At 34.8% G+C, this 25,102-nt stretch overlaps 2 protein-coding genes across 6 annotated transcripts; both read right to left on the bottom strand.

The window, feature by feature from the left end:
• On the bottom strand, positions 1-11,511 carry LOC120085017. Of its 5 annotated transcripts, none has more exons than XM_039040835.1 (14): positions 11,080-11,507; positions 10,099-10,302; positions 9,826-10,007; positions 6,732-6,858; positions 6,458-6,628; positions 5,229-5,279; positions 3,568-5,118; positions 3,339-3,437; positions 2,919-2,992; positions 1,867-1,918; positions 1,404-1,490; positions 1,268-1,311; positions 837-908; positions 1-747 (listed from the first exon to the last, which is right to left on the bottom strand). In XM_039040835.1, the coding sequence occupies exons 1-14, from the start codon at positions 11,179-11,181 to the stop codon at positions 516-518; spliced, it is 3,048 nt and encodes a 1,015-aa protein (XP_038896763.1). In that variant the 5' UTR covers positions 11,182-11,507; the 3' UTR covers positions 1-515. The 5 variants fall into 5 exon arrangements, 2 of the variants coding, with proteins under 2 accessions (XP_038896763.1, XP_038896764.1); XR_005483791.1 differs by having other exon boundaries at positions 683-747; positions 837-913; positions 11,080-11,511; XR_005483792.1 differs by lacking the exon at positions 1-747 and having other exon boundaries at positions 891-908; positions 1,404-1,776; positions 11,080-11,509.
• A 1,148-nt stretch (positions 11,512-12,659) lies between these two features.
• On the bottom strand, positions 12,660-14,835 carry LOC120085047 (40S ribosomal protein S12-like). The gene is made up of 5 exons (XM_039040883.1): positions 14,736-14,835; positions 14,397-14,449; positions 13,580-13,868; positions 13,091-13,156; positions 12,660-12,992 (listed from the first exon to the last, which is right to left on the bottom strand). Exons 2-5 carry the CDS (start codon positions 14,402-14,404, stop codon positions 12,933-12,935), a joined length of 423 nt encoding a protein of 140 aa, XP_038896811.1. The 5' UTR covers positions 14,405-14,449; positions 14,736-14,835; the 3' UTR covers positions 12,660-12,932.
• Between the last annotated feature and the right edge of the window lie 10,267 nt (positions 14,836-25,102).

The raw sequence follows: 25,102 nt of genomic DNA, 5'->3' as shown, positions 1-25,102 counted from the left end.
TGATGGCAACTACGTATGTTGCTCGTTTCAGAATTTCATTTTTTTGAATGAAAGTTCAGTTTCTTATAAAAAGATAATTATTCTAGGTTGAGTAAGAAGCTAGGCTTTCAACAGCTACAGATTTACGAAACAGCCACAGGTTACAGTGAGGAAGCTCGAAATTTCGGTATACAACCTACGTATTCTAGTGACTGATCTATGTCAATGGATCAACTGTTAAAACTTAAATTATCTGCACATGTTAGGATGAGCAGCTTTGACATAATAACTATCTGCTTTTGTTATCATTCAGCAACTGATTTACACATGGGAGGTTTATATATGGTGGCTCTACTGTTTACAAGACTGGTTAGATGAAAGACTGTTTTTCATTTCTACTTCTAAAGACACAAAAGAAAAGGAACTAAGCTGGCCTATGGTCTTTCCTAACTGGCAAAACGATGGTATGCAGTTCTCGTACCTCTAATACTGCTAAATTCTTGGTGGCAAGAGGTTCTTCTTTGTTTCTCGGGATGTTATTCCCTGCTTGCTGCATTCTGCTTGGACTTTAAGTTAATCTTTAGTCTACTGTTTTTTATCAAGTCTATGAGCTTTTTATCATTTCCTTTTGTACTATTATCGACGCTCCCTGCATCATCCATTGATTCATCGGAGATAACAGACTTCTTGAGCATGGAACTATTGGCAACTTTCTCGCTCGACTTTGCTGATTTAACTTCAGATTTCCACTTGGCTGAAGCTCTATCTCTGTAATTCCATGAAAATTATATAGAACTTGGAGTCCAAATAAGAATGTGAAATGAATAAAGTACACAATTGGCAAGCAAACAAGAAACCTTCTGGTTGAAGAACTGGTTTTTTCCTTCTTGTCTGATTCTGACATGTTTTTCCTTTTTCTCTTTCTCAGTCTACTCTAAATTAAAACAAAATCTCATGTCACAACAATATAAAAGGAGGGGGAACATAATATAGGTAAGCACAGAAAGGAGTTTTTTTAATATAATGCATGAAAAATATTAGTAGTTTAGTTATCAAAATAATTAACGACCAGAAACCCATATATGTAAGAACAGTAGCTTAATCCGAATCATTAATGAAAAATCAGAGGAAAGGTTCCAGGAGTTTCAATTCATTGAACACGGAAGGTGTCTTAGCTAACAATAACAAGTAGTTAATTTTCAGGTTCCATGATTCCAAATGCTTTAGCATGACAAAAACAAAAACAAATTTTCACATAGCAAATTATGGTTGTAAGAACGAAGCTTACATATCAGACGAAGCTTCAGATTTTGGGACATCCATTTCCTCATCCTGTATCAGAATAACAAAAACAGAAATCATATATAAAATGGCAATAATCAACACAGGAAAATATGCTAAAATAGTTTAAGTGAGACACCTACTCCAACTAGCAGAGGATCAGCACCAATGAGCTCATATCGTTGCTTTTTGAGGTTTAATATTTCTTCATCACCATCATCATATGACACCTTGACAAATAAAAGAGAAAAAGGGGGGGAAATATCAGAAACTACAAAAAGCATAAATAATGGAAGAGAAAAGGAAGGTAGCCTTTATTGAGATGTCAGAATGGATGGTTCAGTTCATCTGAGTATCATCCAATGATTGCTGCATCAGCAAGGAATGATTTTGTCCAAGTTGTCATTACAAGAACAAAGGAGGGGCAGAAAGCAGAATGGTCAAGGGATTGAGGCTATGAGAAGAGAAGGAATGACTGGTTACTGAACCAAAGGCGTGGTCATATGTGAAGTGAAGCTGTTCATAATATGAACTGGTTACAAAATTGGCAAAAGCATACACTCAGAATAGAAATAAATGGTTTGGGGCAGGCTAGGGTCATCTTGCCTTGTGCTTTTTCTTGACAGGATCAAAGCTACGAACAACGCCTTCATAAAACCTGGAAAACCAAAAAAAAATAAGACTTTAAAGTTTGTATCTATCAGGTTTGTTGTTATATAGAAACCTAATTGTGTAGCATCTATTGTGCAAGCATCCCCCACTAATTCTTCTGATATTCCTCTAGAACATAAGAACCAGAGACGATACACAAAACACCCAGACAATTAGAGAGCCATTCTTTCTATCTCTCTCTGGCCTTTCTCATACAGTTGTCCCCTCCCACTAACCATCACTTGAAGTCAGTTCCCTTTTTCGCCTTTCTTTACATATTAACAGAAGGCAGGTGCTCTTCTTTTATTGTACGTTTATTGTAAACTGGGTCCTAGTATATGCTAAAAACAAACGTTCTTCTGCTACTTATCATCAATTAAAAGTTATGTAATGCAACTATTCAACGAGTCGATGATGTGACTATCCAGACTTCACTGGATACATGATATTTTAGGCCATGATCAATTGTAGCCCAAGTGGCTAAATTTTTGTTTAAGTTTCCCTTCTTAAGGACGAGATAATGCTTATAGGCATTGTTAAGAGTGGTTCAACAATGCCTATATCCACTAAAGCATATCAGAGCCGCCAATTCAGCCACAAAGAAAGATGAGGACAAAGATAATAATTGATTGCTATATTTTTCCGATATGTCAACTGTCTTGGACCGTGCACCATCATGACACACGACTCTCACCTATAATAAGCACTGAAAAATACATCATAACACCATTCTCCTATAAACATGGAAAATTGCAAGACCTCTTGAGGAATGCTGTTAATTTTGCCACATAAAGCACAACTATGGTGTCCTGTCCTCAGTACTCATTCAGCTCAGCATGCAAGTAATTATTCCTAAACATTTCATTTTCAAGTTGGTAATAAAATCTCGAGGGTTTAGTTTGGTTACTTTAACAGAGCAAGTAAAAAAAAATTGATAGAAATAGAGAAATAAATAAAGAGTTACTGATGTATAAAATGTCCAATCAGCAAGTTCATAAAGTACTCACATCCTGTCCAGGGGCCACCAAACCTTTATTCTCCTACCAACCAATTCCTCTCCAGCACTTGATATGCCCATTACCTGAAATGAACTTAAATAATACAAGTTAGCAGAAGCCACAAAAATATATCTTTAAAAAAAAAAGGATATCCATCTGATTGAGGAATCAGGATTTTCTTTGTATGTGTAAAAGGTTAACATACTACAAAGTATAATCCACTTATCTATGTGATATAATAGCAATGCCCAAATAACAGCCTATGACTTTAGCTTCCAAGACTGATACTTCAATCAAATTCTCACATGTACCTCAGTGACGATGTTATATGAAAATAAACAGAGACAGAAATGTCTCAAGAAAGTACCCTCAAAGCATGTGAGTGTCATAGTTATGGAAGTGGACAAAGGAAGATTATAAAAGTCTTACCTCTTTTTCCACAATGGCATGCTTCCTTGTAGCTTTTGCCTGGGGGGTTTCTTCCAAGTAATCATCACCATCTAACTTGGCAGATTTGGAATCTTTTACCTATTCAGAATGTGGAGAGACGCCATAAGGTAGTGGAACAGAAGAGTAAAGGAGAGTTTTTATTAAATATGTACTTCAAGTTCAACATGTGGTTAAGTGATGAGTAAGGAAGGAAGAACATTTGGTGTACCTCACAGGTTGATGGTTTATGAATGTTCTTATCCATATTAGTATCGATGGATTTCACTATAACATCTTTTTGGACTACTGACCCATCCCCATTGGTGCTCTTCACTCTCAACTTCATAACCAAATGCACTGACCGTTTTTCTTTGTAATCAGAGGGAACAGATACTTTCTCTTCTGAAACAACACATCCAGGATCATGGATTGCTTTATCCTTCTTAGACTTACCAACTTTAGATTTCTTTGACCTTGCCTGAGCTTTTTCTTCCATCATTTTCATGTGCTCATTTACCACTTCATCTTCCGATTGTACAGATTTCTCTTCAGCATGTGCAGAAGACTCCTTCTCTACTTCTGTTGTCAAAGAATCCCTTTGTACTCTAGGGCCTACAGAAGAAAATTTAGTTGCCTTATCCTTCCTAGACTTACCAACTGTAGATTTCTTTGACCTCGCCTGAGCTTTTTCTTCCATCATTTTCATGTGATCGTTTACCACTTCATCTTCCAATTGAAGAGGTTTCTCTTCAGCATGTGCAGAAGACTCCTTTTCTACCTCTGTTGTCAAAGAATCCTTTTGTACTCTTGGGCTCACAGAAGAAAATTTAGTTGCCTTATCCTTCCTAGACTTGCCAACTGTAGATTTCCTTGACCTCGCCTGAGCTTTTTCTACCATCGTCTCCATATTCTCATTTACCACTTCATCGTCAACTTGTATACGTCTCTCTTCAGTATGGGAAGAAGACTCCTTTCCTACCTCTGTTGACAAAGGAGCCTTTTTTACTTTTGGGCTTACAGAAGAAAATTTAGTTGCTTCATCCTGCCTAGACTTACTAGATTTCCTTGACCTCACCCGAACTTTTTCTTCCATCTTTTTCATATTCTCATTTACCACTTCATCTTCAGATTGCATATGTTTCACTTCAGCATGTGCAGGAGACTCCTTTTTTTCCTCTGTTGGCAAAGAAGCCTTTTCAACTCTTGGGCCTAAAGGAGAAAATTCAGTTGATTTATCCTTCCTAGACTTACCAGCTTTAGATTTCCTTGACCTCACCTGAGTTGTTTCATCCATCTTTTTCACGTTCTCATTTACCACTTCATCTTCAGACTCTATGTGTTTTTCTGCAGCATGTCCAGAAGACTCCTTTTCTACCTCTGTTGGCAAAGAAACCTTTTCTACACTAAGGCTTACAGGAGAAAATTTAGTTTCTTGGTCATTGGACTTTTTGCGATTGGATAGCCTGGACCTTTCCCGTCCTTTTCCGATCCAATAATGATCATAGCCTTCATCTGGATTCATTAAGGAGTTGGGTTTTCTGCCTCGTTTCTTTGGTACAGAGTCTAATGTGTCCTCTGCCTTCATAGATTCTACACTGTCAGGTATTTTGGTTTCTGTCATTTTTGACTGTTCACTACATTTCTGTGATTTTCTTGAGGATGCCTTCAGTCTGTTGTCATTCCCCGCTGCAACTGTACCATGGGATATCAACGATTCAGAAGCAGCATCAGTTCGAGGATTCTCTTCAATACTTGCATCTGGTGTATGCGTCTGTGTCACCTATTTAGCAGCAGGAATATATACAAGTTTGTGATTTTTTTTTTTTTTGGGGGGGGGGGGGGGTTGGGGTTGTGGCAAGGATTGTTTGACATATAGACATAGACACATACCAGCATTGGCTCGTTCGAATTCATCCCCTTCTCTTCGATATTTTCATTTTCCTAAAGCATTCAATCAAATGTCAGAAAAGAGGAACCAAATCACAGAGCAATATAGTTCTGTTGTATCAGATAACACTATTTCAGTTCGTCTTAATGGCCAAAGATGCACTTTTCCCTTTCGTACCAATCCTTCCTAAGTTCATCTCAAAACCAAAAGATAAAGAAGGGTGGGGACCTCGGGTTCATATAGTTAAAAATACCATGTTTAAATAAATGGAAAGGGAGTTCTGATGTATTATTAACTAAACCTTGACAACGTATACGCAGATAAAATATCTCAGCTATTACATTCTTTCTCCCTTCTCAAGCTCCAAACAGTTAAATGGCAAATAATTGATAAAACTTCATTAGCAGCATAATCTTGGCAATCTGGAAGATTTTAATAGGGAAGAAAAAGGCAAGAAATTACATTGCACTTCTCTACCATTGTTAAATTCCACGAATAATTAGTTTCATAAAGGATCATCTCATAAAGACCAAAGTTTAGTTAGTCAGCTTCAAAGACAATATGAAGACTGAAGAGGAATGAATATATTTAGGTTAAGACATGGGGTTACTTATGAGAGCTAGGGAAATAAATTCTCAAAAGGAAATGTGAGAGAGGCTGTTTGATGTACTGCTGCATACTTGATCCATCAAATGATGAAAATTGTTACTCATTAAACCACCATTTCAATGTTTGCTTTTTAATTAACAAATGAAAATAAACAAAGATGAATTCATGGCAGTCATTGCCAAATATTTGGTCCATTTTCAGAATGTTTAGATTATTATCATTGCAGTCTTGAATCAATTGACAGAGACATTTTGACATATCTTAATGTTTCTAGGTTAAAAAATGAATAAGAAATCTATTACGCCAGGACTTTTAATGAGAAGAGGTGAGCTCATGGTGGTGATCCTCAGCTGGTTAAACGAGAGTCTGCTTCTAAAACAAGAAAGCAGATCAGGGATTGGTAATTTATCCCTTAAGAACGTGGCTCTTTGAACAAAATAGTCTGTGGCATTTATCCTTGGAGCCTGATGCCCTTTCGCACAAGACTGTGCCAAGTAACTATAGATTCTCAAACAAATGTATTAACTTTATGATGCAGTTATCTGTATACGACAGTTCTAAATAGCACCAATTCAGATCCATATGAAATCAAGAACTTTCTGGATTAGTCAGTACAACTCACCAAATGATCCGCAGCATCAGTTCCATTTTGGCATATAGACATAACTATGGGATCATAGTCATCCAAAGAAGCACCAAGAGACTGAACTGCACCCATAAGATAGGGCTGGAGCTTAGTAGCACAGTTGGACATAACCTTTTCTCCCAGTTTCCATGAAATAGAAGCTGCTTCCTATAATAATGGGCAAACCAATTAATTGATGATAATATAAAAGAAATAAGGTTGGGACTAACAAACAAGGGAGATCAAGATATTAAAAATATAATAATAATACCTGATTTTCCTTCCTGACGCTAGCTAAAATAGGCCTGAGAAGATCTGGGGAGATTTCTTCACTTTCATCTAAGACATTAGTCATAATCGCTTCCATGGCTGAAAAAACAGCAGTTGGATGGTTGGACCTTAGAATTTGGAGAAAATAAATCAAGATTAGAAGAAGAAAATAGAGCTTAAAAGAAGAAATATAACATCAAGATCAGTGCAATCTAACCAAATCAAAATGATACTCCTCTCTTAATCACTACGCCAATACATTCATATATTTGTAGAGAACCCTTTACTAATCTCAAATTATTATCAATTTGATAAATCAAATGCCTAAGAAATCATCTTCAGTCAACACATCAATAAAGATCTAATCCAAACTTTCCAAATTCCATCGATATCTAAAGCTGATTTAAGATCTCGCATTTACTTTACCAATATAAATGTCGAGTCTACAATATCTTGCATGGTACTGAAACCATGCTTGTGAGGTCAGTAATGTCTATATTCATAAAAAGTTCTTACCAAATAGAACAGCATAAGCTGAGTTTTAGGACACATTTCAAAACTGTCACATAGCTTTGGTTTGCAGTGTTTTGTATAAACGAGCTGGCAAGATCTCAAATCATCAATATTGAGGGCAATCCCTGAATGCAAACAAGAACATGAAGAAGTCGTTTGGTTGGACGGAAGAGAGGGGGTGGTAAGTCATCAGTTAGACAGGTTCTTGCTATCGATGGGATGGGTAGAGTTTTTTCTGAGTCCTATACAAGTCTTGGGCCCGAGATTTACCTTCGATCATTGCCCTCTTCATCTGAACTCTGGAAGGATTTCTTGGAGGTTAAATTTTTTTAGGTTCAAGAATATACAAGCCTTGGACCCGAGATTTACCTCCAATCATTGGCCTCCAAGCCTGATCTCTAGAAGAATTTCTTGGGGACCAATCCATTTAGGTTCAAGAATATGTGGTTGTCCCGCCCTGACTGTAAGGCATCCATTTCCTCATGGTGGGGTGTGAGAGTTGATGGGGAGTGGGAGAGTTTCTGCTTCTTGAGGAAACTATGAGCCCTTAAAGGCATTTTAAAGGATTGGAATCTTACAGTTCTTAGAGATATCAAGACGAGGAAAGTTGAGATCGTGGAAAGGGTTAGAGTGATTGGTGGATTTGAGGAGGAATTTGTCGAGGGCCTAATGGTTTCTTGATAGTTAAGTTCCTTTGCGAACCTTAATGGTATTTTTATTTATCTTAAGATTAATAGTAGAAGAAGTTTTTATTTGGCCTAGTGGTGTTGTTCTAAGCAAAATTCTTGGGCCTCCTTGGTAGGTTGTAAGGTGGGTCAGCTTCCTTCCTCTTATCTTGGGCTTCAATCACAAGGTAACCTGAGGAGCCAAGTGTTTTGGATAAGATCCAAAAACAATTGTTTGCTTGGAGAAGGGTCTTATTCTCTAAAGGGGAATGCTCACTCTTGATGAAGAGTGTTGAGTGAGATTCCCAGTTATTTCTGAACTCTCATCAAAATTCCAATTTTTATGTGTAAGTGCATTTAGAAAGTGATCATAAATTTTTTATGGGACGGGGTTGATGAGGAGGGAGGGTCCCGTCTAGTTAACTGGGAGGTGGCAGTTAAGCCAATGGAGTTGGGAGGCTTAGGGATTGGTAGCTTAAAGATTACATAATGAGGATTTGTTGGCTAAATGGTTGTGGCAGTTCTTCATGGAGTCAAACGCTTTGTGGCACTAGTCGTGAGTTGGTATTGCACGCACTCTTTTGAGTGGGCAGCAGATACTGGTACCAAAGGGCCTAATAAAAACCTCTGGAAAGTGAGTGCCTTTGGCTTCCAATTTTTTACCCCGTTTATTAGATGTTCTGTTGAGGAGCGCATGAGCGCAAGTTTTTGGGAGGATTGGTGGGTGAAAGATAAGCCTCTTCAGCAGTTGTTCCCTTGCTTATTCGATCGTTCAAGTAAGAGGTTTCATTTTGTAGCTTCTATATTACCGACCTCTAATTCCTCCTCCTCCTTGTCATTAGGCTTCAAGCGCCGTTTTCGAATAGAGAGGCGCTAAATGTTGTCAATTTGCATTTTTTTTTAAAATAATCACTAGGTGCTTCAAGGGAAAAGGGATTCTAGGTTTTGGATTCCATATGCCTCTAGGGGTTTCTCAAGTAGTCCCTTATATCACGTGTTGTCTGTCCCTTCCTTGCCCCCAAACCACCTCTACTTTCTCCTCCATCTTGAAGGTTAAAGTTTCTTGTATGGCAGGGTTTACAATGGGAGACTTAACACTTCGAATCAGGTTCAGAGATACTCTTTCACGTGTTGTCTATCTCTTCCTCGCCCCAAACCGCCTCTACTTTCTCCTCCATCTTGAAAGTTAAAAGTTTTTTGTATGCACTTCAGATCAGGTTCAGAGACACTCTTTCCTTGTTTTGTTTTTGCAATGGTGAATTCTTTGTTGTCATCAGACTGAGGATTTGCATCATTTGTTGAGAAGCTATTAGTTTGTCCGGTCCCTTTGGTGTTGTTGGTTGGAGACATTCGATTTGTGCTTAAAACAGAATTGAGATGGTTATGCTATTATTGAGGAGGTGTTGTTGGTTGGAGACACTCACAATTTGTGCTTAACCCAGAAAAGAGATGGCTATGCTATTATTGAGGAGGTGCTCCTACGCTCACCTTTTCAGGAGGACAATTTTTTTTGGGGCAAGCTGATGTTTTGGTTATTTTGTGGAGAGTTGGCTCTTCAGTTACTAGGATTGTGTATCTATAATCTTAGTTTTTCTTTTATTTGGATTGGAGTCCCAGTCTGTAGTTTTTAGGTCTTTTTTTTTGTGTATGTATATTCAATTTTGTTCCATGAAAATTCAGTTTCTACCCAAAAAATGATAATAATCACATGAAAAGAGTAACCAAATGCTTTTGAAAGCTTTTAAGACAGGTTTGCTTGAAAAGAAAACTACAGTTTCAACAGGTAATTCCCAAAAAAGTTATCACTATCAGAGCATGAAAAGAGAATTTCATAAAGTGCCAGGAAACTAATTGAAGAATAAATTTGGATAACTGTGGTATAATATTCTAAACATCAACCATTTTTATGACCTTTACCTAATGAGTTCTAGGAAGTCCTGGAACATCTGAAGAATCAAAGTATCACACTCCAGATCCAGCATCACCAAGCACAAACGGACCTTCGCAACAGCATCAAGAATGGATAAAGCCTTTGTATAACAACGACCAGATACATTTGACAACTTTCTAAAAGCTTCTAAAGTCAATTGAAAGATCACCTGCACCAGTAAAAGTGGAAAAAAAATAAATAAATAACTAAAAAAACACACACGGAACATGCATTTCAAGAATGAGCAACTTAACAGATACCTTCATTTTTTCATCATCATAAGGGGCATCTGGCGCAGTTATTCTTGTTATTTCAGTAATGCAGGATGTTACTGTAACCTTCACATCCTCTTCTGAATGCTTCAAAAGCTTATCCGAAATTAACACCTTCATTAAGGGCAGGAGTGCATCTCGCATAGATCTCGTTGGCGATTGCTCCACATTTGTTAAAAGACACTCCGCTTTCTGAATAAAAATTGCAAAAGAGGACAGCTTTTGTGATATCGACTAAAAACTAGTATTAAGGACAGAATTAACATTATTAGACTAATAACCCCAATGGGGAACAGAAATGCTTCAAAAAACCAAGTCCTAGAGGAAGAAAGGGAGTGTGGTTCTTCAAACGTATTATCATCATCATGAACAATAAAGAACAAACCCTTTTGGAAGAAACGCTAATAAAATGCTTTCTTAAACAACAATTTTAGATTTCTCAGGACCAAATTGACTACATATCCGAATACCATGAAAACTTTGGAAAATGTTTCTTGTTGAGTAAAGGAAATTTTCGCCATGCCAAAAAGTATATTAGACTTGCCCTTCATCTGAAAAAACATTAAAAAAATTGGGTGGAGGCACAATGGCCAGTAATCTATGTCGTGAATAAACATTATGAGAAGGTACACCACACCTATCATGAATCCCTAAGGGGGGATAACTATCTTTGGAATATTTCTATCATCGTGTATTTCCTATTCCTTGTTCAAAACTAAATAAATTGCAAAAGACCTTCAAATCATAAATTGTTATGGGCGCAAGTGAAAAATGCGTAATAATTTGTACCCCAATCCCTATCAGCCCATCAATAGATATGAGAAGACAGTTCGTATCATGAAGAAAAGCCATAAACCATTTGAAATTCTTGAAAATTAACCAAACCCCAGAACGAAATTATGCACAATAAGAGATATAAAAAGCTATGCAATGGATAAGAAAAGAAAAAATATAAAAACACATTCTTACATCAAGAGCTTTGAGAAGCGCATCAATGGAAGAAGGGGGATTTGAAAGCTCACTCCCAATCTCCTTAAGCTGCTCTTCGAGCTCTTTCTCAGACAAGTTCATATCCAAAAGCTTAGAAGGAGAATCTCAATTCAGGCAAAGAAATCGAGTCATACCACCAAATACAGAGCTATGTCTTCTTCTTCAAAGGGTGTTTCGAGCAAAGTGTTGGGCATGCAGAGAAATGGGCAGTTTCGGATTTCGCCCTTTGAATCAATTCTAGTTCATTCTTTGAGCTTCAAATCCGATAGATACTGTGGGTTTTGCAAAAAAGTTCATTTTTTTTTCCCTCGTTTCTTGCTCGTTCGCTTTCCCCTTGGCGCCCTTTTTGCTTTGGTTTTTGGCGCAGATTACTAAGCCATGGTTGAATTTGAGTGTGGTCACGTTCAAATTATCATTATTCGTCAAAAAGGAACAATTTTCATTATAATTTTGAGTTTATAACAGTCGAAATGTCTTTTTGTCGTCTTTTTTAGCATCAAATACTGAAATTGCTTCTAAATTCGAGGCATGTTCTTTAACATATTTGTTCCGAATCCATTTTCATGTTTCCCACTTAACTAAAATGAGTATGATTTATATTTTTTTTCTTGAAAACTTCATGTCCATAAATAAGCACTGGTTTCATTCTTATAATTTAATTGATATGACATCATTTGTTTGTCATCTTATCTCTTCAAATATTGCAAAGTACGAACCGGCTTGATTGCTTAAAATTTAACTTTATTACCATTTTGTAAGCTCGTTTTTGTACTAAAAATTAACTCTAAAGTCGCTTGTTTTACTTTTTGTTGGGTTTCAATTATTAAAAACCATTTTTATATGAGAAAAAAGAAATTCAACTAAATTATTTGTCACTTGATTTCTTCATGCAAATTCAAATTGCTTTTTAAAATGATAATTTCAAAATATACCCCAACCTCCTTTTTTCCTTCAAGTAGGTCCGCTCACTTGAAAGTTAGGTCAATAGAAAAGTTCCCATATTCTAGGAATACAAACTATGTGATTGAATAAATCCACCTCGAGATGTTGCAGATCATTGAATAAATCCACCTCGAGATGTTGCAGGTCAAGGACTCCTCCTTGGTCCCCCTTTCTCGCATAAAAGGGATAAGAATTCGAACACGCCGCATTTCTCCAAAAATATGAAAAACTGGAGGACTTTGTACCATCCATTCCAATGTAGTTGAATTCTATTCAACAAAGCCAGGTATCTCACAACACAAGTAGACCATCCGACAGTAACTTCCAACTGTCAACTTATTAGAAGCATATTTGGATTCACATTCTAAGCACTTAAAAATACTTTTTGTTCACTTAAAAAACGCCTTTTTAAAACATTTAGAAAGTCAGTCTAAACGGACTTCAAAACTTGTATCAATATTAAATTTTCAAAGATGGCCTTGTCTGCAAGTTCCCACCCTCCTTTCAACAGCAAAACGATAGACCTTGATCTTCAAATGAGGGCATAATTGCCATTTTGAAACAAATTAGAAATCACCCACAATAATAGAATGGAAGTAGATAAATCTAAATATGAATTCAGCAAGAAAGATGATAAATATTCCACTTTTCCCATGGGCAAGGAGACTCTTGATGAATAAATTGTTCTGTTGGCCGGAATGATAATGAGCTCCACATCAATGGACTCAGAAGATAAAAACTAGTCTTTCCAATCAATCAACAAAGAAAAACACATTATAGGGGTGAAGGTGTTAAGCAACAACGGTGCACCAAATCTAAACATAACTAACGATCAAAAACTTTCTAAGTGAGACCAACAACTGTAGTCTCGACAGACACCATTTCGATAATCAATTTGAACTCACATGCTTCTGGACGATGTGAAGCGCCTCGTGATCTTCCCCAAAGTCCTGGGGATAACACATAAAAAAATTCAAGTAAACAGATTGTTTAATAAGAGAAGGAACAGGATATTTGCTATGGAAGTGAATGGACATATATATGTTACCTTAACTACAACACAAGAGCAACCAACAACTTTCCTAGCCTTTCCTTCGGAATCAATTTTGCATAGCTGCATTAGACCAAATATGAAAAAAAAAAATGACTTATTCTGAACTCACATAAGCTTTTGCTAGTAATATAGGTAAATGTATATTAATTGCACCGTTATATCAAACTCAAACTGATGGTGCAAGAAAGCAAATATTAGAACTAAAAGGCAAAAACAAATTTTTCATGGTAGTGTTGGCAGTTCACTTCAAGTGAGGATCAAACAAATTCTCTGGATTTTGCATATATACATTTTGTTTATATCCTTGCATATCAGAACATGTAAAACAGTAGCTAAATATTGACAGGTATCAATCTTGGTACAATGAGTATAATACAGTGCATAATGGGGCCAGATATCAACAAAAGGAGAGCAAAATGTAAACCATTTTACTGTAGATTGAATGTTAAAAAAAATGTGTTTAAATAAAGATTGAACGCTTACACCGGCCCACTCCCCAAGGGTTTTCGCACTTGGGACTGTCATCAAGTTAACGTTGTGCTCCGCACAAAGAGCTTTGACAAGTTTAACATAATCTGGCTGGTTGCAGTCTTCTCCCAAGACACAGAGCTGAGCAGCATGCTTCTCAATAGCTTTAGCACTCTCATGAAGGCCTCGAACAAGCCCACCGTGAGCCAACGATTTTCTAAGAACAAGTTGCAAAGCAGTCTCAATGTCCATCGGCTCACCTAGAGCTGGGACAGGAGCCTCAGCCACAACTGCAACTTCATCACTGCAAAAGAAATCAAGTCAAAAGGGAATACAACACCCCTCTATGACATGCTTTTGTCAACAATGGAAGGCAATTGCATATTCAATGACGCAAATCTCATGACACTACCCATCAAAAGCCTCAAATTCAATAGTAGTTCACCGCTGAACGTGTAATATAAGCATCTTGACTCCCCAGCAACTATTAATCCCATACAAAGAACTATTACAGATCATCGTTTACATCACATTTTGTACTTCAAACTCTACATTTTATATGACCAATAACCAAAACATTTAATTTGCATCTCAAGGCTTCAAGATTGATTCCTTTATCGCCTTCACCAATCAAACTTCCAACACGTATCTTATTCATTATGAAAAATAGCAAACATTCTCGAATAGTCAACTAAAAGCAGCAGATTCTACTTCTAACAAAACGAAGGCATCGTAAATTTCCATGATAATGAGAACATGACCAAATATATCGCAAAAAAAAATGGCAATTAACAAGGAAGTTAGCCATAGTCATAAACAAATTTCCACTCACGCTGACATTTTTCTTCTTGATTAGAAGTTCTTCCTCCCCGTTGCAAGAAAAAACTGCAAAAAAAAAAAAATAAATAAATAATCAGATAAAATGAATATAAGGAACCCTATAACAGCCAGTCTGAATCAAGAACAAAGACTTATAGAGTAAACCACTAATCAGTTCCGAGTTTCTGTTATGATAATTAAAAAAACAACTTCGAGATGGAAATATGAGAACAGGGGGGTAAAATGAGACGATCTGTGTATCTGTGAACGAAAAGAAGCGGATAACAATGAACATGCGGGAGGAGAGCTAGAATTGCTTGCCGGAGATTTAGAGAGAGAGAGAGAAGCTTACCAGAGATTGAGAGATAGCGGCGGCGGTAGGACAGAGAAGAGAGGAAGTTTGTAGAGAAGATTAGGGGTTTATGAAAGTTTTTGGTATCATATAAATGGGCTGGTTTATTGGGCTCGGTATTGGGCCCAGTACTTTCGAATGTTCTTACTTTGGGCACTTTACAACCTAAATTGTTGGAAAAAAAAAAATTGGAATTGGAATATGTAGGCACGATTTATGTTCCGTTTGGAAAAATGTCAAAACTAGAAAATAATATGATTTTTAGCAAATCATATGTAGATCATGTATAGGATATTTTTGAAGTTTTTGTTTTGCTCTTAGTGTGGTCGTTTGTTTTATAATTCGTGTTCTTAAAATTGTATCGTAATTGTTGAAGTTGAATTAAATATATAGTTATGATACAATATAATTGTTTGGGCTTCTGTTATCAAATTGCAATCTAATTGATTCAATAAAATAACAATTAATGGCTCCTTTCTAATTTTTCTCACCAATTTGAATTTAAAATTTATTTTATATTGGTAAATAATATTCTATGTAACTATTTTTTTAATTAATAATGATTAACGAAAATTTACTCATTTTTCTCCAAATATAAATTTAAATTCTAATATCGTATTTGATTTATTCAAACTAATTTTTAATTTTACTTTTTCAAACACATTTTTTATATTTTTAAATATTTGTTACCAGATTTGACTCTGTCTACATATATTTTTCATCATTTTGTACGCATCCTTGTCAAATTAATTTTATCTTTTTCGTGTTTTCAAAGTTTTCGAATTATGTACTATTAATTTCGAATTTTATATCTATTATTGTCATATTTAAATCAACTTAAATCTTTCTTAATCAGTATTTTTAAAAAAGTGTTTACTATTGACTCATAAATTTTTAATTTAATTTTGCTTTATCGTGCTTTCTTCCCTAGTTACTATTTTTACGTTTTAAAGTGAATTAGGTTTATGTTTGATGGTATATGGGATTAGAGTTCTCATTATCATGATTTTTAGGTTGTTAAGGTGTATATTTCGTCAAACTCATCATTTCAACAATTTGTGAAACATATTCAAGGTAAGCTTTTTTCCTAAAGCAATCTAACTATATCACATTTGATAATGTACCAAGATGGTTCCAACAATTATAATCTCATTAGGATTGTTGAAGATAAGAATTTTGCGATTGATTCGATTTTATCTGTCTGCCCCCAAAATGATATATGTGTGGTTGTTGAGCATGGTTCGAGTTGTGGAAATACACTGTATTCGAATAATGAATAGTCAGATCCTTCTCCCAACCTTATGAATGCAATATATGTATTCAAATCATGAGTTAGCAGGAATGAAGGGACAGTCCATTTGCTTACTTGTTTTTTTTTTCCCCGTTATTCCAGTAGCTCTTAATTTTCACCAACTTTAGTTCTTCCTTCAATTTTCTCTTTTTTCATAATTTTAGTCTTTCTTCGAATGCATTTGAATGTTTGATTCATTTCAAAATTTATGAGTTAAAAGTCAGTTATAAATAGAGGTATAATCAATTTCTATTTTAGAATCCTAAAAAGTAAGGATAATATTTTGTATATAAAAGTTTTATTTAATTTCCCTAAAGATCATAATTAGTTTAAAAACATAATCGTATTCCTATATTTTAAATAATAAGTAGGTAAATATTTATTTATATTTGAAAAAATAAGAAACTCTCTATATGTCATATCGAAAAATGTTGGTTCATCACTTCCGTTCATACCCAAAAGAGTGGAAAAATATGTGCAGAGCAGTGAATGCACAAAATGAAAGATTGGAAAATGTTTTAGGTTTGTTTACCTATGGAAAAGGTTGTTGATACCGTCGATTTTGTGATCCGACAATAGAGATAGGTTATATTTGCCCTTCCTCTTGAAAACGAATTAGTAAAGTGTAGGATTGATATGACAAACTAGAGGGAAATGAATAGGGTTTAATATGAATGAATGAAATTTCATAGCGGAAGCGTGTGAACGTATGTGCCAATGTAATTCAATTTGAACAACTTGAAGCGACATAGAAAATATAGAATAATATAATAAACATTTATAAATTACAACATGTTTCTAAGGAGAAAAAGATGAGAAGAACTAACCCTTGAAGACTTTTCTTCTCGTAATTCCTCTCATCGAAATTGAACAACATGAATGCAAATCTCTCTTGAACAGGAAAACGCCTCTCATGAGCAAACAAGTCACGAATAGAGGATACCGCCACTTGGTTTTCTCACTATTCTCTGGACAAATAATAAAGAATGCTAATAGGTCTCCAATTATGTGGCAATATCAAGAAAGAAAGAATAGAGGAAATACAGTTGAATCAGTTAAGAACGACTTCCAATTCTGTTGGGAGAGGTGGAGGTTTAAAGAAGAAAGACACGGAAAGAGAGGATAGTGAAGTTTGAATATCAGGAGGAAGGAAGAAGGGCTCTCGAGAGTGGGAGTTCATAAGTCTTTATCATGGAGAGTTCATCGTAGTGTGTCGCACATCGTCTACTTCTACTAAGCGATCGTATAGCAGAGCTCAACAATCATGTAGCATTTGGTTGGTGATCCTATAGCATTTGGTAAGCGATCATGTAATGTTTTGTAAGCGATCATGTAGTTCCTTGTAAGCGATCGCGGGGTATTTGTAGGCGATCGTCTAGTGTTACTCAGTGATCGTGTAAAGACTTTAAGCGATCATATAGTATTTTGTAAATGATCGTTTGGTAGTTTGTTAAGTGATCGTCTAGTCTCTGTTTATCTCTTATGTTTAATAAAGAGTCTGTTCATCATTTAGTTCCTATTCCGGGAGATTGTACCAACTCGTTACGTTAATAAAAATTTTCAAGAATCTGTTTTCTAACAAATGCGTGGACTTTTTAATTTGGTAGGGAGAAGTGATTTTGTGTGAGAGAGGTTTCTTAAAAAAATATATGAAGAATGCGGATAAAACTTTATTCTCTTATGAGTGATCTATGTTTTAGAACGAAGCTTCTATAAAATGAATCTTCCCCCTCTAATTTTACATTAGAGTGAGTTGGTTGGAGAGGGAGTTAATCCCCCCCCCCCCTACTAACTCACAATAACTCCCGATGGAAGTTATCATTTTGAATTTAAAGAAATTACATATTAAATCAAATTTAATATACAATTAAATAAATACTAATTAATTATTATTTAATTAGTTAATAAATTGAATATCATATATTTAATTTAATTTGAATCATATTCAAACAACAACCTCTCACATAATCTATAGTTTTAACATAAATATCATTCATATAATTTATTACCTATGGTTTTAATATGAATCTCATTCATATTAATTCTAACCTATAGTATTATATGAATTTTATTCATATAATTAATATTTGAATCATATTCAAATATTTATCTTTCACATAATATAAAGTATAATTTTGAATCTTATTCAGAATTAACTTTATGTTATAATGGTATCTATATACATTACATTAATGATATCTTATACAATTAATTCTCTTATATAATTTAAGTAATTCAAGTTAATCCAAAATTAATTTATTCTTATTTTACCCTTAAGAAACTAGCAAAGGACCTTATGGATCTATAGATTTGAAGCTCAGGATAATTAATCAAACTCTTCAATTTATCAACCTTCATTAACTACATATCACTCTACTAAAGACCCACAACTGCACTGTAAATATATTTTTGTGTCAATGGATATACCAATCAATAGTAAGTCGACCTTTCACGAATGGCTTATAACTACAATTGTATGAAATTACCGTTTTACTCCTATAGTTGATTTAACTCTACCACTAATTCCTCTAATGAACAAACAATTTATAGTCAAGCTATAAACTAATCCATTTTTACCAAGGGGAGGGTGAAGTCTCGATGTTCAAGACTCGAAATCAGTCGTTAAGGGAGCAATTCATCTACTTACCCTGGAAAAAGTGAATTTCATCTTGAGTATCTATGTTCCCACCTCCATACTCGGACAAATCCCAAAAATGGTGAACTTTTTGAATCGGTGAATTTGGCAACTTTCACCCATACAGATCAAAGAATCATCCCCATAAATAGGAGTTCATAACTCTTTAGGATTAAGGTCGAGTCACTTATAGTCATCCTATGAAATATTAATCTCTCCAATTAACAACATTATAAAGAAAGATTAATCATTTCAAGATCTGTCTTATACAAACTCTTTGCATATGATACCCCTGTTAGGGATTGTACCCTAAATATCGTCGATTGTATCGTATAAACAGAATTCATTTATCGATATTATCTAAAAAGTGCTATGGTGGAGAAATATTTGATTTCTCTTTTTGCCCTTTTAGTTCATGGCCATAGGATTATAATGTAATTTCACATAAAAATTATTAAATTATAAAACTTCTTCCTATGTTTTATGTAATTCACATTAAAACAAGGATTTTTTTTTTAAAAAAAAAGAAAATTACATTTTATCTTTACAATCTAATATTCACCTAAACAAAAAGGAAAATTTAGATCAAAATCTCAAATTCACGTTAAATTTTAAAAAAGGTCCATATTATTGGCGTGTTAAATATAGTAGATTATTATTTTTTTAAAATCACATTTTATCATTCTATATCTTATATCATGTTAATATAATTTGATTTAATCAAATTATGAGATCAAAATTCTCTATAAATAGCTAAATTCAACGTCTCATTTTCATCGGGTATAACCTAAAATTTTGTTGACCCTCTCCCCAACTTTTTTGCTTCCATTTTTTTTAGAAATTTTGTTGTAGCATTCAAGTGTATATATATAATTTTGTTAATAATAACATCTTTTCTTTTCATTCTTCTTTAAGAAAAGTTTAATAGTTATGTTTCAGGTATCTCTTCTAGATCTATAAAATAAAAAAATCTATATATTATCTAAATCTAATCTTCTAAAAATATAAAAAAGAGCTATGAAAAAATGTCATTCTATATACTATGACAAATTATTATATATATTATATATATTATAAAAATTAAGAATTTAAGATTTATCCATCTCAGGTTATCTAAAAAAATCATGGATGAAATCTCATTTTATCTAAAAATAATAATATTTGACATTAAAAAAATTTCAAAATAAAAAATCTATATACTATCTAAATCTAAAATATAAAAGAGGATATGAATTTTTTTAAAAAAACACACAATAAAACTCTGAATCACATTAAAAGAAAACCACATAAGTTAAGTAAAAATTTTCACCCTATTTTTTTGGCATCGTTGAACTGAAAAAGTTGGAGTGATAATAGTTTTTCTTTTTTTAAAAAAAAAACATGATTTTTTTTTAAAAAAACAATTCACGTTTAAAAGTCATTTTTACAACAAATTATAGATTTAGGTTTTATCTAAAAGCTCATGTTATCTTAAAAAATCATGGATGAAAATCTCATGTTATATAAAATTAATAATAATTGACGTCAAAGAATTCTTTTTAAAACAATTTGATATCATTTTATCTAAAAATCATTTCTAATAGTTCTATAATTTGTAAGTATATTTGGTAAAAAATAAATAAATACAAGATTCAAGAAATTTATTAAAGATTGAAGCAATTTAGTGACCAGTAAAGTGACAAAGAAACTTGATTAATTATTTCATCCTTTTGTAGTTTTTTCACTTTTTAATTTTTGTAAACGCACCAATGAGTGGGTTGATAAAACATTTATTTTTTTTACATGCTTTTGTACTTTTTTTTTCATATTCTCAAATTGTAAATATACAATAATTTGTCTACATATAATTTTGAAATAAATATAATAGAAACAAGTTTTTATTTCTAATAAAAGTGATGAGCTTTTATTTTAAAGTTTTCTTATTATAAATGCAAATATTATTTCTTTGTTTGTTCTCTTACTACCAAAGGTTTGAACTAAGAGAACAAAAAATCAATTAAAAAACTTAAAAAAAAATAAAATTAAAAGTTGTTGCGAGCTGAATGCTATCTTGTTTGTCTTGGGGTTAATGAATTGATTATGTGATAGAGTTCAATATTTCAAGCACAGATTCAGCTCTAATTGAGTACAAGTTTCCTTGAGATAGATACAAGTATAAATCTTATGCAAGTTTCCGTGCGCACTAATGCAATATGGTTAAGTGGACCTTCTGTAGTGATTCTTCAAGTGTATGTATGCATTGAGGCTATAAAGTAAACTAATATAGCACACATGCAAGGAGAAACAAAAGTTAGTTAAAGGGGATGCGTTGACGAGATGGGTTATGCATTGGAATTAGATGCATTGATTCCTTAGTAACAAACAACAAACCTTTATGAAATCAATGGAATGGGATGGGGTTGAGAGGACTATTTGCTAAACTCTGAGTGTATATGTGTGATGCGTTCAAGTTTCGTTCTTAACTTAAGTCTATCTTCAACATCTCTCGATGCGATTGCCGCACATGTCTTGTCTCTAAATGCATATGTTGATAAAATGAACAGATAAACAACATGATTAACTTTATCTCTCAAGCTACTCAATGTCTTTGCTCAATGCGTTCCACAATTACTTACTTTCTCAAGCAGTTGACTATTTCTACTCAGATCGATTGATCAGATGGATTCAAGCATAAAACTTTAAGCAAACATCAAGCAAGCTGAACTTCACACACATGTAACTTAGCAGATTAACATTTAGCTCAACCCAACCCACAATGAATTTAGTTACTCATGGTGAAGAAAATCAAGTAAGAAGATGTAGAAAGGGATGATATCATGATTGAATTAATAATGATGAAGTGTTTTTACAGAATCCCAATTCAATCAAGTTAAACAATAGAATAAAATGTTTAGTAAGGGTGAAAGGAGAGTCAAGCTGCCAGGTTCAATGTTTTGCTCCCTTTGGCTTATTTTGGTGCTTGCTGTTAGCTAGTGAGGTGAGGACATGCTAGAGGTCGTCTTTCTTGAGCTCTATCTCCAGCAAAACCTCTCTAATCAACGGTGGAAATGGCAGTCTTCCTCATTTTCTTCGTACAGACGACTGAGAGACTAAATATGTATAGCGAAATTCTAACTATCTAACTTTCTAAGTGTGTAACGTCTAACTCTTTGCTGGTGGATAACTTCTCCTTTTATAGGCATTTCAGTTCAACAACTTGTGATTTGGGATTTGGCATTAAATGCACGAGTGAAATATATTGTTTTGCATCAGATGGGGCTCAACACATACTTCCTGCATTGGCTTATCTGCAACACTTAGTAAATTTCCTTGATTCCTACGTTATAATGCGCCAGTAATGCAGTTTTCATTTGAAAGAATGCCTTTGTTTGTGTTGAACGCATATATGCAATTTCATGTGTTTTTCTACTAAAATGAATGTGTTTATCATTACCTAACTCTGATTATTCCAACTTTAAGAGAATAATAACTTGTATTTCTACAAGTTATTACATCCAAAATAACCTGCCTTTGAAACTTTGTGACCAAGCACTATTCCTTCAGTCACCATGAAATGACACTTCTCTCAATTGAGTACTAGATTGGTCTCCTCACATTGGGCGAGGACAATTTCTAAATTGTCAAGGAAGGTACAAGAATCTCCAAAAATGGAGAAGTCATCTATGAAAACTTCAACAAACTGTTCAAGAAACTCAGAGAAAATAACCATCATGTACCTCTGGAACGTTTTTGGCACATTGTATAGCCTAAAGGGCATGCATCGGAATGCGAAGGTTCCAAAGGGACTCATGAAAGTTGTTTTGTCTTGATCTTTTGGGGCGATTAGACCTGATTATAACCAGAATAGCCGTCTAGGAAGCAAAGGAACTCTTTTCCAGCAAGTCTATCTAACATTTGGTCGATGAAAGAAAGTGGAAAGTGGTGTTTCTTGGTCACCACATTCAGCTTTCTGTAGTCCATGCAAATATGCCATATGATGACTGTCCTGGATGGAATCAACTCATTGTTGCTGTTGACGACTACAATGGTGCCTTCTTTCTTTGGCACGCATTAAATCGGGCTAACTCAATTGGTGTCAGAGATGGGGTAAATGATCCTTGTGTCGAGCCATTTTATAATTTTTTTTCTTTACCACTTCTTTCATGATAGGGTTAAACCTGCATTGGGGCTCAACAGATCTAGTATTTCCTTTTTTCAATCTTATTTTATGTATACAGTATGATGGACTGATTCCTCGAATATCAGCCAACATCCATCTGATGGCTCGTGCATGCCTCTTCAATACCTGCAATAAAAGTTTTTCATTAGTTTGAGAATTTTTTTGATGAAATGGTCACAGGTAAAGTACCATTATTTCCAAGAAAAACGTATTATAGATGATCTGGAAGTGGTTTGAGCTCAAGCGTTGACGGCTCCTCGAGTGAAGGAGACATTGGTTTTGATTGTTGCTCGTTCAGGTAAAGCAATTCGAACTTTTTTATAGTGTCACTCAATGCTTGGACCTCGAATTTTGGGTCTTGTATTTTCTGACTTCCCTTTTCTTCAAGTAATTCAACAGTTTCAATTGACTAGCACGTTTCTAACTCATCTGGAAACTTCAATGCGTTGAATACATTGAATTTTATTTCTTGATCATCCACTCGCATTGTTAGTTCCCCTTAATGTACATCGATAAGAACTTTTTCGGTGGATAAAAAGGGCGACAAAGAATAACTGGGATATCTTTGTCAACTTCATAATCTAAGATTATGAAGTTCGCTGGAAATATGAGTTTATCATCCTTTATGAATACATCTTCAATTTTTCCTCGGGGTAAGTAATGGATCTATCGACCAGTTGCAATGTTACCATGGTTGGGCTAGCTTCGCCAATTCCCAACTTCTTAAAAATTGATAGGGGCATCAAATTGATACTCATGCCTAAATCGCATAACAAATGCCCCACGTCGATTCCTCCAATTAAGCATGGGATGGTAAAGCTACCAGGGTCACTTTGCTTTTTAGGGATATTTTTTTTGAATAACACACTGCATTCTTGAGTTAACACCACAGATTCAGATTCGTTGATCCTTCTTTTCTTTGATAGAATATCTTTTAAAAACTTAACATAACTAGTCATCTGCTCCAATGCTTCAACTAGTGGGATATTGATATGTAGCTATTTGAGAAAGTCCATAAATGCTTGAATTGATTTTTGTCGTTCTTTTTAAGCAAGCATCGAGGGAAGGGCACAATTAGACGTGCGCCAAATGTTCCCTCTACATTGGAGGTGTTTGTTGGATAGTGGTTTATAGAGCCAGGTGCTCTATTTATTCCAACTCTTTTATATGCATTGGTTTTCTCAGATGGTTGCTCAAGTGTATTTGTTGTTGGATGAGGGCGGTCATCTTCTCTTGGTTCTTTTCTTCTATCCTCGGTCAGAGGTCTACCACTTCGCATTGTTACTGCTTGATACTTCTCTTTGCCATTGTTGTGTTGTCTTGGGGCCTCAGTATTACTTGGCAGGGTGCCTTGCGACCGGTTCTTCACATCGTTAGCAATCTTACCTACCTGCATCTCCAAGCGGAGATGAAGAACTCGACGAGTTGGTACCTCTCTTATGAGATTGATGTTGTGGTTGTTGTTGTCCATGCTGGAATCAAGGTGAGGGTCCTTGCCTGTGTTGCTGCAGCATACTAGACTGCTCTTGGTTTTGCCGATGACCACCTCAAGAGAAGTTAGGATAATTTATCCATCATGTGTTGGAGAATGGGTTGTTTTTTTCACAAAGTAGACGATTTTTGGATTTTATGGACATATATAAAAGGAATGTGGCTTACCGCAACCCACACAACTAATCATATGTTGCCCCAACACATCTATCTGATGAAGATTTTGCGTTTAAGTTGCATTGTTCATGGTTAAGTTATTCAGTATGTTTGTCATGGCGGCCACCTACCTTGCTAGATTGGTCACTGCATCATTATCTATCATTCCTGGCTTTCGACGCTTATCTTCCAATTGTGACTCATCTTCTCATTCCATGTTGTGTTTGGCTATGTGATCTAGAATTTTCTTAGCTTCATCATAAGACTTAATCATGATCCTTCATGCGACGGCTAAATCTGCTGCCATTTAGGAAGGTTTATTCAGGCCAGTGTAGAATGTCTCCATTTGAACTGTGAGAGGTAGCCCATGGTTTGGACAATTTTTGACTAATCATTTAAATCTTTCCCACATATCACGTAAGGTTTTAGAATCTCTCTGTTCGAAGTTCATGATTTCCCTTTTTCAACTAGGGTATTTTCAAATGATTTTAGACGTATATATTTTTTATACGACCTTGCGCTGATCTGAATGCCTAACATTCGTTTTGGCTTTCCCCTACGTGTGTCATGCGAACATCCAACTACGAGCAAGGTGCTCTTTCTCAGTCTAAACTCATGCCCATTTAGCAGCGGAG

The sequence above is a fragment of the Benincasa hispida genome, chromosome 9, assembly GCF_009727055.1.
Source record: "Benincasa hispida cultivar B227 chromosome 9, ASM972705v1, whole genome shotgun sequence".
Lineage (NCBI taxonomy): Eukaryota > Viridiplantae > Streptophyta > Magnoliopsida > Cucurbitales > Cucurbitaceae > Benincasa > Benincasa hispida.
The sequence above is the reverse complement of the archived record's forward strand: the minus strand, read 5'-3'. Positions and strand labels throughout refer to the sequence as shown.

What these genes read in the sequence shown, in the direction of transcription:
- LOC120085017 (XM_039040835.1), bottom strand. Translation starts at nt 11,181, where the DNA reads ATGAACTTGTCTGAGAAAGAGCTCGAAGAGCAGCTTAAGGAGATTGGG. An exon ending in CTGATGCTGCGGATCATTTG is followed by an intron (nt 5,280 to 6,457) that starts GTGAGTTGTACT and finishes TGAATGCTTTAG; the next exon opens with GAAAATGAAAATATCGAAGA. An exon ending in TCTGAAGCTTCGTCTGATAT is followed by an intron (nt 909 to 1,267) that starts GTAAGCTTCGTT and finishes AATTTAGAGTAG; the next exon opens with ACTGAGAAAGAGAAAAAGGA.
- LOC120085047 (XM_039040883.1), bottom strand. An exon ending in CCCTTGGGGAGTGGGCCGGT is followed by an intron (nt 13,157 to 13,579) that starts GTAAGCGTTCAA and finishes GGTCTAATGCAG; the next exon opens with CTATGCAAAATTGATTCCGA. An exon ending in GCTCTTGTGTTGTAGTTAAG is followed by an intron (nt 12,993 to 13,090) that starts GTAACATATATA and finishes TGTTATCCCCAG; the next exon opens with GACTTTGGGGAAGATCACGA.